The sequence below is a fragment of the Malaclemys terrapin genome, chromosome 1, assembly GCF_027887155.1.
Source record: "Malaclemys terrapin pileata isolate rMalTer1 chromosome 1, rMalTer1.hap1, whole genome shotgun sequence".
NCBI lineage: Eukaryota > Metazoa > Chordata > Testudines > Emydidae > Malaclemys > Malaclemys terrapin.
Window position 1 is genome coordinate 85,600,662 of NC_071505.1, and position 16,881 is coordinate 85,617,542.

At 36.7% G+C, this 16,881-nt stretch overlaps 1 protein-coding gene across 2 annotated transcripts in view; it reads right to left on the reverse strand.

The window, feature by feature from the left end:
- The window catches only part of ANKS1B (ankyrin repeat and sterile alpha motif domain containing 1B), a 758,955-nt gene that overhangs the window by 618,117 nt on the left and 123,957 nt on the right, over positions 1-16,881 (reverse strand). For both annotated transcript variants that reach the window (XM_054028751.1, XM_054028742.1), the window contains exons 4-6: positions 10,023-10,319; positions 2,900-2,975; positions 837-938 (exon numbers count right to left, since the gene is read on the reverse strand). In XM_054028751.1, the coding sequence (XP_053884726.1) occupies positions 837-938; positions 2,900-2,975; positions 10,023-10,319 (475 nt within the window). The remainder of the gene's footprint in view (positions 1-836; positions 939-2,899; positions 2,976-10,022; positions 10,320-16,881) is intronic.

The window sequence follows — 16,881 nt, forward strand, 5'->3', positions numbered from 1 at the left end:
GGATGCCAAATTTCCCTGCAGATGTCATCCTGTGTATTGAGGAAATGTGAGGAGTATCTTCAGACCCTCCGTATGCACCCCATTGAGATTTCTCAGTGTCCAGCACAAAGCCAGCCAGGAATCCTGTGAAGCACAAACTCTCAGAGATAAAGCTTGAGTTGGTGAAGACTGCTGATTGCCCCGACTCAGTGCTGGCATTGCATACACTGGCACGGGCCTGGCTTCCTCATCTTTCAATCAGTTTTACTACTAATGTACTGACCAACCAGTTCTGCAGTACTTTAAAGTAATAAATTTTAATGAAATTGGTAGAGACAAGGTGGGTGAGTTAATATCTTTATTGGACCAAATTCTGTGGAACAAGACATGCTTTCAAGCTCCACAGAGCTCTTCTTCAAGTCAGTGGAGCTCTAAAGCTTGTCTCTTTCACCAACAGAAGTTGGTCCAATAAAAGATATTACCCCACCTTGTCTGTCTTGCATCCTGGGACCAACACGGCTACAACACTACAAACAATAAAACTGAAGTGAGATATTACCAAAAGTTAATTTTACAAATATTAAAGTTATATTAAGTGCAAATGATATATCAAATAAGTGTGACTTCTTACATTTTGTTATCAGAGGGAGAAAAAGGTGAAATTTTAAACATGGTACAACAAAATGTGACCATTGAAATGTGTGTGCTTTCCAAACAATAACCATGAACTGCAGTCTTTTTAATCACAAGAAAGTCATGAAGTAACACAAGAATAGAATAGTATACATTTTAATTTACCTGTAACTTTATTCTAATTTATCTCTCATATGATTAGTATATGATTTAGCATGACTTACCTTGAAGTAGTGTAGCAATTTGTAGTGACTGCTGAGATGGATGTTCTTTAAGGATATCTAAAACAGTTCTACCTAAACTGTCCTTTATGTTGGCATCAATTCCTGAAATAAAAAACCGATAATGTACTGTGGAAAGAGAAAGATGTAACCCAAAATGTCTCACTTTATAAATGTAGTACATCAAGCTTTGCAAAATGGCTACTAACACCTGTCTCTCCCTATGGAGGAGAGCTGAGAAGGGAGAATCAGGCTATGTTGGATAGGCAGAGAGACAAGCAATGAGGAGATGATGCAGGAGGAATGATGGAATTAATATGAAACTACTGCATGCTGTGGTCAGAGTAACTGTTGCCAAGTAGTGAGAGGTAGTGGAGAAGGAGAGTTGGGTTGTAATACACACACACATACATACACACACACACACACACACACACACATACAAATTAAATACCCAAAAACTTTGTTAATGCAAAGTTAAGGTTTCCCAATGGTGCCTTGTACTCTTCCAGAATGTGGAGAGTTACAAACTTAAACCTCTGAAAATCAGGATACAAAGAGTTAAGGTATATAAGGTTACATTGTGTATACCTTATCTCTGGTCTCTTTGAATGATGCTCCAACACATCAACAACAAATATACTAGCATTCTACCCTTATAGAAACTACAAAACACTTTGGGTATCAAGCACATGAGCACTAGAACAAAGTCAAACACATTCTCTTTGCTAAGGCTAAACTTGTGTTTAGGTGGCATAGCAAAATAGAGCTACCTATATCTGGACTATATTCAAACAGTGAGCCTATTCCACACAAACCACCCCAGATTTCAGATCATCAGAGCTCCTGTGGATGGAGAGGGATGGGGGACTTGTTGCTGATGTCCTTTATTTTTTGAGTGCTGAATCCATACATTTTTGGCTCTCTTCCTGTGTGTACAGCACAACAGACATTTTGTTCTCAAATTTGCCTCTAGTTTGATATGAACTGAGTCACACAAACATTGAGTCTTTGAGTAGAGATGTTACTTTTGTTCCTTCTTGTCTGTAGTATTTGCTTAATCTAAAATAAAGTTAATTTAGACTGTCATACATGCTTCACCCTGTGTATATGTAAATACAAGAGTTGAGGAAGGCTTTTATTCTCCATGTTATAGCAAGTGAAGTCAAGACTTACAGTCAACTTTGTCTTATTCCCTGCAGGCTTTTATATCCTTTTGGAGTATATGTTACCCCAAAAGTGAGCGCTATTAGTGTGGCTAGAAATCCTCCTCAAGTGACATCTAGTGCAAAGGATGCCAATCATATTTCATAAGCAAACAGTTCTGAGCTTTAGGGGCATAGGTAGTGTTGCTAGGTTGCACAAGAGGATTTCTTGGTTCAAACACTGAGGGGCTTGTAGGATGAGTTGGAATCCCTGGGGCAGGTAGGGTGCCAGGGTGAGAGGTACCTGAAAAAGCAGGGGGAAACTCTTTAACAATCCATCTGAAGTAAGCATGAATCCTCTGAGGAGAGAGATCTGCTTTGATCTGCCTAACTCTCCTTACAATTAAGGGGGTCTCAGGAATCTGCCCTTCTTGGGACTCCTTCACAATTGAGGGATTCTTGTAGGAAAGATAGTCTCAGCCTAACCTTGTACCTGTTTTACTTCCTGGTTTGCTACCCACTTGGATGGGTGAAGAACCTGACTTAGGGTCTGTCTTGTATGTGGAAGCCAGATAGAATGGTCACTTCCTGGCCCTGGAGCAGGAGAGCTGGCTCACTGCATGAGTAGGCTGTTAGTGCATCACACAGTGCTGCAGCAGCACCTGAACACCAATGTGCAGCTAGAAACTTTCCAAGTCTCGGTGATCTACTCCATGTTCTCTGGAAGCTGATGAGTCCCTAATATGCAAAGTTGACATCACCAAAAATTCTCAACATACATACAATCTCTACCTACTGGCAAGGAGGAACCATACCCAAGCATCTAGGCTAGCACAGCAGATCAAAAAGAAAGCACTTTTTGAAATCAGAAATATGAAGGACACTTGATAGTCTAGAAATCACATGAGAAATGTGGTATACCTGTTTCTAGCAAAATGCGTACTACATCCACCTTTCCAAATAAGGCTGCTTCATGAAGTGCACTCCCCTTTTCTGTCTGGAATAGAACAATATTGATGAATTAAAAACACTAACGTACCAAGGAATCCTTTCAAAAAGTAATATATTTAGACAAAGAACATTTACTTTTTGCTCTCTTAACTATATTAAAAGACTGTTGTCTGGGCAAGAATAATTACCAATAATATTTATTAAAAATCATTCATACAGGGCTGCAACATACAAGAGTAGAGAAAGTTCTATGATAAAGATCACTTAATAACTATATAAAAACAAGATGCAGTAAATAAACGTGGCCCTGATTCTGCAGTTATTAGGCAAAATTCCTAGTGAAATCACTGGGAGTTTTGCCTGAGTAAAAATTGCAGGTCTGACAACAAAACTTAAGGTAAGTAAATTAATCTATCTTCATACTACTGCCTATCACAAAAGTATCTGGGTGCCTTCCATACAAAATCAATAGCAATAGTGAAATCCCTAGTGGACCCCAGGGAATCTCTGGCTCTTCTCCATTTTCAAGGTAAAAACTCTACTTAGGGAAAGATTTGTTTGTGTGTGTGTTTTAAATCTGTTGTTGTTTCTTTTTTACTTTTCTTGAGGGGTGTATTTGAGTAGAAAGGGGTATCAGTGTTGTGAGTTTCTCTTATGCTATGGTAGAAAGATTTTCAATGAAAAAATACTTTTATTCTGTATATTAAACTACTGACTTTTGTTATTCCTGACTATAAGAATGTACCAGTCTTGTGACACAAACCATATTCCTTTCAGGGGCAACACAGCATGAAACTTAACACTGAGGGTTACACAGATTTACAATAGCAAGAAACTTAGTTCCACATAAATGGCAAAAACTGGAAATATCTCTTGCTACGGCATTATTTTGAAATAAAACAGAATTTTTTAAAGTGTCAAATGTGAAGACCTTTTTCTTTTACAGCTGATAATGCAAATATAGTAGCACACTTTTATTCTCGATGTTATAGCAAGTAAGGTCAAGACTTACAGTTAACTTTCTCTGTCTTATTCCCTGCAGGCTTTTATATCCTTTTGGAGCATATACTACCCCAAAAGTGAGCACTATTAGTGTGGCTAGAAATCCTCCTAAAGTAATATCTAGTGCAAAGGATGCCAATCATATTTCATAAGCACAATGGACCAAATTCTGCTCTCATTTACATCATTCAAATCTGGAGTGAATCCACTGATTTCAGTTTTCCATGCAGTAAATACAGAGGCCCTAATCGGGATTGAGACCCCATTGTACTAGGTATATAGTAGAAGACAGTCCCTGCTCCAAGTAGTTTATAGCTAAACAGAGAGAATACATAACAGGTGGTCATGGAAAACAATGCGGGAGGGACGGAAAAGAAAACTTTTATAACTTTTACAGGAACACCACAATACAAAGATCACCTAGGTGTACAATTTGCAGGCTCACTTGTGAGCTGCAAGATTTTTTATTAGTTAAGTGTTTTAATTAGGGCTGTCAATTAATCACAGTTAACTCATGTGATTAACTCAAAAAAATTAACCAAGATTAAAAACAATTAATTGTGATTAATTGCATTTATAACAATAGAATACCAATTGAAATGTATTAAATATTTTTGGATGTTTTTCTACATTTTCAATATTGATTTCAATTACAACACAGAATATAAAGAATACACAATGCTGACTTTATATTATTATTTTTATTACAAATATATGCACTGTAAAAATGATAAACAAAAGAAATAGTATTTTTCAATTTTCACCTCATACAAGTACCATAAGGCAATCTTTTTATCGTGAAAGTGTAACTTAGAAATGCAGATTTTTTTTTGGTTACATAACTGCACTCAAAAACAAAACAGTGTAAAACTTTAGAGCCTACAAGTCCACTCAGTCCTACTTCTTGTTCTGCCAATCGCTAAGACAAACAAGTTTGTTTACATTGACAGGATATATTGCTGTCTGCTTCTTATTTATATTGTCACCTGAAAGTGAGAACAGGCATTCGATTGGCACATTTGTAGCCAGCGTTGCAAGGTATTTATATGCCAGATATGCTAAACATTCGTAGGCCACTTCCATGCTTCACCAACCATTCCAGAGGACATGCCTCCATGCTGATGATGCTCGTTTAAAAAAAAGAACGCCAATTAAATTTGTGACTGTACTCCTTGGGGGGAGAATTGTATGTCTCCTGCTCTGTTTTACCCACATTCTGCATATATTTCATGTTATAGCAGTCTCAGATGATGACCCAGCACATATTCATTTTAAGAACACTTTCACATCAGATTTGACAAAACGCAAAGAAGGTACCAATGTGATATTTCTAAAAATAGCTACAGCACTCGACCCAAGGTTTAAGAATCTGAAGTGCCATCCAAAATCTGAGAGGGACGAGGTGTGGAGCATGCCTTTAGAAGTCTTAAAAGAGCAACACTCTGATGCGCAAATTACAGAACCCAAACCACCAAAAAAGAAAATCATCCTTCTGCTGGTTTCAGAGTAGCAGCCGTGTTAGTCTGTATCCGCAGAAAGAAGAACAGGAGTACTTGTGGCACCTTAGAGACTAACAAATTTATTAGAGCATAAGCTTTCGTGGACGACAGCCCACTTCTTCGGATGCATATAGAATGGAACATATATTGAGGAGATATATATACACACATACAGAGAGCATAAACAGGTGGGAGTTGTCTTACCAACTCTGAGAGGCCAATTAATTAAGAGAAAAAAAACTTTTGAAGTGATAATCAAGCTAGCCCAGTACAGACAGTTTGATAAGAAGTGTGAGAATACTTACAAGGGGAGATAGATTCAATGTTTGTAATGGCTCAGCCATTCCCAGTCCTTATTCAAACCGGAGTTGATTGTGTCTAGTTTGCATATCAATTCTAGCTCAGCAGTCTCTCGTTGGAGTCTGTTTTTGAAGTTTTTCTGTTGTAATATAGCCACCGGCAGGTCTGTCACTGAATGACCAGACAGGTTAAAGTGTTCTCCCACTGGTTTTTGAGTATTTTGATTCCTGATGTCAGATTTGTGTCCATTAATTCTTTTGCGTAGAGACTGTCCGGTTTGGCCAATGTACATGGCAGAGGGGCATTGCTGGCACATGATGGCATATATCACATTGGTAGATGTGCAGGTGAACGAGCCCCTGATGGTATGGCTGATGTGATTAGGTCCTATGATGATGTCACTTGAATAGATATGTGTGTTTATGCTCTCTGTATGTGTGTATATATATCTCCTCAATATATGTTCCATTCTATATGCATCCGAAGAAGTGGGCTGTAGTCCATGAAAGCTTATGCTCTAATAAATTTGTTAGTCTCTAAGGTGCCACAAGTACTCCTGTTATCCTTCTGCTGGTGGCATCTGACTCAGATAATGAAAATGAACATGTGTCAGTACGCATTGCTTTGGATTGTTATCAAGCAGCATGGAAGCAAGTCCTCTGGAATGGTCGTTGAAGCATGAAGGGACATATAAAATCTTCAGCGCATCTGGCATGTAAATATCTTGCAACGCCAGCTACAACAGTCCCATGCGAATGCCTGTTTTCACTTTCAGGTGACATTCTAAACAAGAACTAGGTAGCATTATCTCCTGCAAATTGTTACAAACCTTGTTTGTCTGTGTGATTGGCTGACCAAGAAGTAGGACTGAGTGGACTTGTAGGCTCAAAAGTTTTACATTGTTTTATTTTTGAATGTAGGTTTTTTGTACATAATTCTACATTTGTAAGTTCAACTTTCCTGATAAAGAGATTGCACTACAGTATTTGTATGAGGTGAATTGAAAAATACTTTTTTTTTGTTTTTTACAGTGCAAATATTTGTAATCAAAAATAAATATAAAGTGAGCACTGTACACTTTGTATTCTGTATTGTAATTGAAATTAATATATTTGAAAATGTAGTAAACATCCAAAAATATTTAAAATAAATGGTATTCTATTGTTGTTTAACAGCGCGATTAATCACAATTAATTTTTTTAATCGCTTGACAGCCCTAATTTTAATATATAAGTAAAGAAGAGATTTTTTTAATGAATCTCTAATAGGCAACGTGCCCAGTTCTTATCATTAGGCAGTTTATTATGGATGTGGTTTGGAGGAGATGATTTAAAGTACAGGGCGGTAGCTTTGCAAGTTGATTCAGGGAGTGTGTTCCACATACAAGTGGCAGAAAAAAGGCTGGGGCATAGGTGTTTGTGGGAGAAATGGACTTACAGGCAATGGACGTTGCCATCATTAATGAAACAGAGTGGGAAGGTGAAAACAGATTGGATAAACAGAGGTAGTTAAATTATGAAGGGCCTTCACAACTATGCAAATAATCCTTGCATGGAACACATTGTACTGTGCAATGTCATTTAAGACTAAGGGCCCAAAGTCTATCACTCACCAAAACCTGTGTATTTTTCATATGTTTCAATTAAAATGAAAACTTCAAAGCATAAACAGTTGAAGCAGATTTGTATTGCCCACTTCTAAATAATTTCAGACTGAAGGACATTGGAAAGACCTGGGAAATGAATAAAATGTGTGATTAATTCAATCCAAAATTAAATGTTGTCTATTATTAGCCCAAATATTTGCTAAGATTAAAAGTGGTCAGGGAGTACAGAAGAGATTAATAAAATGGCTAAAGTAAACCTTCCATTTACACAAATAAATGTTTACAAACACAAAGAAGATTGCAGATACTTCTATAATTGTGTCTCTACATTCTGAGAGTTCTTTACTGCTGATAAAGCTGAATTTGTTTAAAGAGTATGAACATGTACAATTTAATTTACCACATGGGGTTACATTTTTTATATTGTTCTCTCCCAATTAGTGATGCAGAGCAATTTAATTAATACTAAAACAGCTGAGTTCAGTTTTAAGTAACAGACTGGTATTGTATGCTCTGTTCAGTTTAATGTTCTGATAGTAATTATCAACAAAAAAGTATTCAGAGGTTACAGAAGTAATAAGTTAAGAATACGGACAGATCCAACTTGGCAATGTACCAGGATGCAGAATGAAAGGAATTTATTGACAAAGAAGATGGATATTGCTGGGGAAATAAATAAATGCTTCACCATGGAGAGAAGAGCAAACATGGCAGAAACAGAAATTGACCCAGCACATAACGTGGAAAGTGAAACAAACTAAGGGTAGCTTCAAAACTGGTTAAGAAAAATTAGAGCACCTGAAGATAAAGGCAATTGTAGGATTCTAACATAGACAGCAAACAAAATGACATTAAAAAGTAGTGAGTATTTTTCATTCCTCACTAAAAACAGGTGAGTTATTATACAAAGGCTAGCAAGAAACTAAAGTAAAACCTATATTTAAAAGAGGATAAGTGTCAAAACTAAGAAACTAAAGTATTTTAAACACTGTCTGTCATCAGTGTTTCTAGTATGACATCATGTAGAACACTCCAACATCTGCAAAATGCTCAAAAACAGCACTGATTTAAAATGAGAGATCACATATAAGAAATTTCATTAACTTGTTTGAGAATCAGCAACAGTAAGGGTCAAGGGGTGAAGTAGGCATAAACTGAAGAATGTTTTCAATAAAGTATTTTGTACATTATAATTAGATATTTATATGAAAGTGAATATGTATTATATTGATGGTGAAACTGTATAAAATTGACTTAGGAGAATTCAAAACAATGGTGAAATTATTCGTTATATAACAAGGGAATATCCCATATCTTGTAGAGATATTGGATAAAAATTCATCCTTGACATAACTCTGTTATATATGGCTCTACAACAGGGATGATTTTCAGAGCAAAATACTATTTCTTATGCAAGCCAGCATTAATGCAGTTTCAGTCTGTTTCTTCCCCATTCATTTTCTGGAGATGCAAAAGGAGATATATAATCAGAAATACTTTTTGGAGGGATGTGTTACTCCTTGCTCTAGCTTTCTTACTTTCAAATAGTGTAACTAAAAAGGATAATCCTGGCAGCCAGCAAGCAATTTTATATTTGAAGTAAAAACATTATTTTTACCCCAAACGTAGTCCCGCCATACAAAACAAGAGAAATCACATATATTAGGTAAGAAAGGGTCAAACAGTACATTTCTACTCCTACTCTTTTATCTTTAGCCAGATCATTTCCCCGCATTGAAGAGTGGATGTACATGGTTTATTGCTATAGTCTTGTATATATTATACCTCCCTGTAGTTTTTTATTTAAAACTGGCACCCTATTACATATGAAATTGTATGCTACTGAAAATAATTATGTTGAGTCAGAAGTTTCAGGAATCTGTTGCAGTACAATTTTGGTGCAGTGAATATTGCTTTGTACTAGGCTTATGTAATAAGAAATCAGAAAATTCAACTCCTGAGCATCCATATCTTTGTCTTTAGAGCTGGACAGACCATTGGAAACTGAAGCTATGTGGCTCTAACCATTCCTACAAAACAAAACAGTTTCCAAGGCAACCTTCACTTAACTGGTGGAGTTAGAAACGTGTGACAACCAAAGAGGTCTAGTGAAGCAGGCAAACCAGTGGATGCAGTTGAACTTGCCAACAGCTCTCTGTTTAAGTTGTGTTTTAGCATTCTTATATATTCTTCATATCTATGTATGTTGAATAAACTGATTATCTGTATATCTAAAGCAAAATCTCAGGCAAACTTATTGTCCAGCTTCCATACTCTGTTTAGCACAAAGGACCATAGCCTCAATAGATGTAAATCAGCATAGTGCCATTGAGGCCAAGGGAGGTAAAGTAATTTACACCAGCTGAGGATGGGGCTATGCCAATTTATATCAGATGAGGATCTGGCCCATACTATACCATTAATTTCATAGCCCCTGGTTCCGGGAAGCATTTAAGCACATGATTAACTTTAAAATAATGGGATTTAAGCAAGGGACACTTTCTTGAATCAGGGCTATAGTATCCAGTTAAGTACATGCTGTAGATTGTAAATATTAGTCTATTTTATACATGACCTTGCAGAATTTCATGATTCCTTTTAAAAATGCCACATAAATGTATTTTAAAACAGAAATGACTGGGAGCTTCATTTATATATAAAGACTGGCAGAAAATAGAACACTAACTTGGCAGCTGACATCCATTCCAGCCTCTAGTAGCACCTGTACAACAGCTTTGTGGCCATTACGTGCAGCAAGATGCAAAGGTGTGTGTTTCCTAGTATTGCAGCTCATCAGGTTTGGATATGCATTGATGATCATCTTCACTACCTGCAGACGCCCATATAGTGCTGCCAGATCCAAAGGAGTTTCTAATTTATTGTTTCTTATTGTAGGGTCTGTTAGTTCTTCCAGTAAAACAGCAACTACTTCTGAATGTCCATATTGAGCTGCACAGTGCAAAGCCGTTTCATTTTCATTGTTCTGTTAAAAAAGAAAATCTTAAGAAGTTCATGTTCAACAACACAGAATGCTAACTCTGCCTTTACTAACCCATTGTAAATAAAAGGTTTGAAATATGATTCAATTTAAACACTGGGAAACAAACCTACCAAAGTGTTACTAATTTAGCAAGAATGTCTCTAACCAAGTCTGGTGACCCTCCAGCAATTCAGCTCTGCCCACTCTGGCCCCAGCTATCTTCCTTACCACACTGCTAGTGGAAGGAATTTCAGTGCCTGTTGCCCCTGACCATCTGCTGAGACCTGTTATCTCTCTCTTGACCCAGCTTCCTCTGAAATTACAGTTCAAGATCTTTTGCTGAGAAATGCTCTAACAGCACACTAACTTAATAGTCTGCCCTGCCACAATGGGTCATTTGAAATAAAACCAAAGTTTATTAAGATAGTAATGAAATACAGAGAAAACTTGGAAAATGAAAATTGTTTAAATAACATTTTAATCATTTAGCATCTCACTATAAATATTGCTGCTAAAGACAACTATAAACCTTTGTGGCAAGATCTTTGTGTGATAATCAGAGTCCAGACACCCCCAGGGGAGAACAGGGGGTTTGAACCCAAAAGAATAAGTTGCTGAATCAACTGATCATATATATTGTTATTGTGCTATAAAAATATGTGCAGTAAGATCTTTTATGAAAGCATTTAATGTTCTAAACGTAATGGTTATTATGAGATATGTATACAGACTGTGGTTATGATTTATGTATTTGTGTTTACAGAAAACCATTCTCATAATTTGTAGTGCAGCTTCACCGCATCTCACAGCAGGGTCCTGGGCAGTTAGGCAGGGAGGTGCGGCCTTTTCAACCAGACAAGACTAGCTCCAAGCCCCTATCATTGTGCCATCCAAGAAAAGACAAATGATGGGCCATTAGAGTTAATGGAAAGTTATTGAGACAACTGGGAATTCTCCCCAATCTGAATAACCATGAATCATCATGCCGGGAGACGGAGGGGGAGAGGGGGTAAAGGGTGGGGGGGGGGGAAGAAACCTTTCAAAAAGGAGAATAGAAATTGAAGCTTTTATCCAGAAACTGTCTGTGAAACACTAGATTCCACCCTACAGTTAGGGGGTAGATTGGCAAAATGTGCAAAGGCAATAGGCAACTTGTATTAGAAAAGGGATTTTATATACAGAAGTGCAAAGCCTGAGGCTGCGTCTTTATGCTTATTTACTGTGCAACTTGTATATGTTAGCTCTCCCTTACTATTTCATCTTTGAATATGTGGTTTGTCTATTAAATAAACCTTTTGTTTATTTTTACCCCAAGCAGGTATCTGGTGTGCAAGCTAGGTGGAGCATGCATGCTAAAGTGAGCTGATAACTGGGGGACTCGTCTTCCACAACCAGTTTGGATCAAACACCTTCTTGGGTCCACCTCCTAACCAATATAGAGAATAAGCAATATCCTCTTTGACTACACTCTTCCTGTCTTGTGGACAAACTACAATGGTTGAGATTTTTGAGATCCTTTGTATTTCTCTAATGACTCCCTGTGCATCTTTGGTGATACAAGTCTCAGTTAAGAAAACCTTTGTAAACAGTTTCTCCCCAATACCATAACCCAAACCACAAGTACGAGTTATTCATACAGGCCTACATTTTCAAAACGTTGTGAACAAAACTGCACTAAAATAAACAGGCAATTGAAGCCTAATTTTCACGCACACTTACTGCAATTATGTATGCACTTCAGATAATTGCAATAAAATAGCCAATTATGATACATTGTGCATGCAATTCCCTTATTTGCATATGCAATGGCAGTAGTTTCACATAGAAATTAGATGTGTAGTTGCATCCACATTTTGTATAGATAATATTAAAAATGTGGTCCCTAGAAATTTTATAAAGTTTCAGAAGTTTAACATAAAATTATAAATCAGATATAGCTACCCATCAAATATACAATTGAATTTTTAATCTGAAGGGTTATAACTTTTTTAGTCATTCATGGATGATATATAAAAGAATCTGGAATCTCATGTCAATATTTTGATATATTTGTCTGAAAATAATTCAATTCAATTTTCATTAAATCATCTGCAGTTCACACATCCCTAATGATGTGGCTATTTATATTTTCCTAAGGATGATTCAAACAAAATGTGTTAGGCGGCAAACATATAGGTATCTAAAGATACCAATTAGTCCAAAATCCTAATACTGTAGGATGGGATGAAAATTAACTCCTTTTGCATAATGAATACCTGACCTGAATTGTTATATGAGAACATATTTAAAGAAAAATAGATTTTAAAACACTAGTTTTAAATAAGAGCTTCTGTAAACCACAGTTGTCTGAAAAATATTGTTCTACATTTTTTGTATAAACACCCATGTGCCCACTGGCAAAAGTAAAACTATACTTGGATTAAAGATAAAACAAACTGATTTTAAAATTAAAAAAACAGTCATTGCTGAACTAGAAATAGATCCAATTTGGAAAAGATCTGATATTAATTAAACAATATATATCTGCTGACAGAACAGGTAATATATATACTGTGTTATACCTTTAATTAACCTTAATAATACAAAATAACCCCCCTTCCCCACCAAAAACTATCAGCGGATGGAGTAATTCATGAATGAGAGACAGAATAATTACATTTTAAAGAGAGAGCTCCAATCTATTTTGGAACCCTGTACAATATATATCTATCTAATTTGACAGACTTTAGTATTTCCCTGAAATACTCTATCCTTCAAGCAAGTAGTGATATTAGTGGGGAACATTAAGTGGGTTCTTACAGAGTCAGAATACTCTGAATGTATGAGGGGTGGGAGAGATTCTCTAGAGAGGGAAGACAGGATTTGTATAGAGTAGTTCCACCCAACTTGTCTGCCCATCCTCGAGATAAGATCTGAACTGAACTTAATGTATTTTTGTTCATTTCTGTGTTAATAAAATCAACTCCCATGAAGGAAGGAGTTTGGACTCTACATAAGGTGTGGACTGTATTTGAAAACATGTTAGCAATGGCATGCTCATCACCAAGGATTGAATCATCCCACCAGATCTGTGCATTGAAGAAAAAAGGTGGGGGTGGTCATCCACCTCGACAGCACTGTTTCCCTGGCATTTGGATGCCACAGAATGCACTCTGCAAGGTGATATTGGGGAGGGTGTGGAGACTGGTTTGGCTGGAAGAGAAACAGGGGGAAGGTCAGAGGAAAAGGGGATTACCGTTTCCAGCCCCATGGAATTCAGGTGGAAAAAAATAATACAGCCTGAGTCTGTATTATATTTTCCACTGAGCCCCCTCCTGAGGATCCTGAAAACAGCCTTGCCAGGATGTAGTTGAAGTGGGAGAGTGCGGGGGGGATGGAAGACCAGGAACTAGAGCCAGTGAAGCAGCACTGGGTATCCATACAAACAGCCCTGACCTTCTATGACACGTGCCAAACTGTTGAGATCCACCAGCAGGGTGGGACAAACCTTGCTCTCCAGTGAAATAATGAGAAGGAACTTTGCAAGGGGATCCTTACAAACTTCCTGCCCCAGAGAGCCCTCATGTTTACCATAGGAATGGTAAGTAAAAATCTAACATGGCTGTGAACCACTGAGGCACGTGACAACAAGGACTTAGAGACATCAAAAGCATGAGTTGGTACACATACTAGACAAATAAATGGGTGATCCTAAATGGATCACATTCACCTCCTGCCATATAACAGGCTGACAGTGCTTGCTTGGAGCACTCCACCCTGTTATCAAGTGTTGATCCTGCTGGAAAAAGTTAAGCAGGTTCTTCTGAGTCACTCAGGCAAAGGGCTTGTTACTCTATCTGGTTATAATGGAGTTGGGAGTGTCTTTCTAAAAAGGGGTAATGGCTGATTAATCCTGTAGTAGGAACCCTATGGGCAGCTATGACTGGAGAGAACTCTTGAGCTTGATGTTAATTTCTTTGTTAAAGCCATGCCATAGAAAGGTATTTGTTTTTGACTCTTTTGGTGTGCAGACTTTGTTTTACAGTAAGTTTAGAAAGACACCTGCCCTTCTTCTTTCCTTGCTTCGGGAATGGACCAGTAAACTAAGGAAGAGCAGTGAAAGGGCCATGTACAGCCTATATATTTCCACACAAACAGCCCGCCTCCATCCAAAAACAAACAGAAATCAGAATTCACCCCATGCCCAATACAGTCAAGTATTTTTTTAAATTAAAAATCCAGAGTATTTTAAGACAGACTAAAGACCCAATCTTCTCCTCACTCTTCCAATAACTCTCATTCACCGAACTATTCCAGCCTAGAGCAAATGTAAAGAGTTGTTAAAGTGGGACCTTGAGAGCTTGCTTATTTGAGCTCTCTAATATGAGGTCTGCATTTTTACAAAGATTTGTGTGCTTCTTTCAGTTTGTTTATTTAGGGGCTTCCATAGCTGTTTGAACTTTCTGCTGACTATCTCGCTTTGTCGAGGAATAGGGTTCCATTACCTGCTAAGGCCTGGTCTGCCCAGAAAACTACAAATATTTTATGACAGATCAACCACTGGGTGATTTAAATACAGAGATGAGAATAATGTTAACCTTCAATTAAGAAAATGTCTGCATTTCCACAACTATTTTCTGCTCTTGGATGCATATATGTGGCTTCCATTAACTTATCATAGTTTTCTGGAGAACATAAACGGGGGTGGGGTGGGGTGGGTTGGAAAAGGGACAATTTGGGCTATCTAGAGATCATGAGAGAATGGTGAAAGGTTGTTTTCACATAAACTAGCCTTGGACAGTTCCCAGTAAGAAAACCTAAATCCAGTGGTTAGCCAGAATAGAAGATCAAACAAACCAGCACAAGGACATTTAAGAGAACTAAGTATCTGTAGACTAAGTATGTTTACAACAGAAATGTAGTAAAATTCCAGAATAATCTACCAGATGCTACAAATGCCAGTTGCAAGAAGAAAAATATGTTTAAATAATCATTTAATTAAGAGCCGAGGGCCGTTTACTCTTCTTGTTACAAGATATTTTGTTTCTCTTCACTTCTCTCCTTTAGGGCAGCAGCTATCTCATATTAAGATACCGAGCTTTTTTAATCAATGACACTTAGCTCTTGTAAGTGCAGTTCAAGTTGCTTTATGCATACTCTGAATGCAGCAGAGGTCAAGCTTTGGAGAAGACAACCCACATCTTCATTTAAAAATGGAGGGTGGAGGGAAGAATAGAATTTTTTTTATTAAATACAGAATTCAAAAAAGACATTTTCTTAGCCTATTTTGGGCTTGATCCTTGCACCCACTGAAGTCACTGAAGTGACATCAATAAGAACATGTAATACCTATACCTCATTCTGATGATTCAGGGGCCCTAATAAATGTATCAAAAGTTAATTATTAATATGTTATTACAGCAATAAGGACATCTAGCACTCCTTTTCCTCACCTTATAGCAAATTTTTGAACAGGTACTAGAGGCACTACAGAAATATAAAACAAGATGACTTTTGTAATAAAAAATACAATCTGATGCACTGAAGCATGCTGCTCTAAATTAAATGCATAAAGTTCTGGAAAAGTCTGTATCAGATGCAGAGAAAAGGGCAGAGACAGTTACAGACTGTAGAGAGGAAAATTACCTAGAAACATCATCAGTGTCCAAATCATTTCTTTAAATGTGTTAATATTCATATTTTGTCAATAAATGTAGAAAGATCACAATTTTGAACCAGGTAGTCATCCTCCATATCTTTCATTTTTTATACCTGATTATGTTTTCACGCTTTTCTTGAACTACTCACATTTACATATTGAGCCATCTGGTGGCTGTCCTTTGGTGCATGTTAACTTTTTAAAAAATATATTTTGGCTTCTGAATATATGTACATATTTTTATGAGAAATTATAATCGCCACAAAAAATGCTTGAATAGATGGAACCATATTGATGAAAGTATTAGCCTGAACATATATTGACAATTATATATTTTATAGTACCTATAGTTTTAAATGATATATGATGCATTAATTTATTAATGAATCCAGATCTCTCATTTGTCAGTCTACAGCCAAATTATAGTTTAAACATTTTCAGCATTCCACATCAGTTTGGTTTAAACATTTTTCTGTTTTGCAATATCAACCCTCTTACATTTTGTAACTCAATCTACATACCTTTCACATTAGCTAAAATATATCTATGTAAATAATGCCTTCACTAATCTTAATCATATATTATTTGCCCTACAGTATTCGATCTATGTTTATTTTGGAGAGTTGTCAGTCTACATTTCCCTCTCCCCCATGATTGACATGCAATTGTTGGCCTCCTTACTGGTTTTAAGACATAGTTTTATATAACTGGAACAGTAGGGGGCATTCAGAGCTTAAAATGCTGGATATGATTCTATAATATTAGCAGATTATATTTTAAATCTGTAACAAATACTTCTGCTTACTTATAATACCATATATAAAATCTATTAATTGATATGTTTTGTGTATGTAATACTATTATGTAGGACATGCTGCTCTCATTTGCTGTACATCTTTGATTCTTGCTCTGTTCTTTAATATTGTT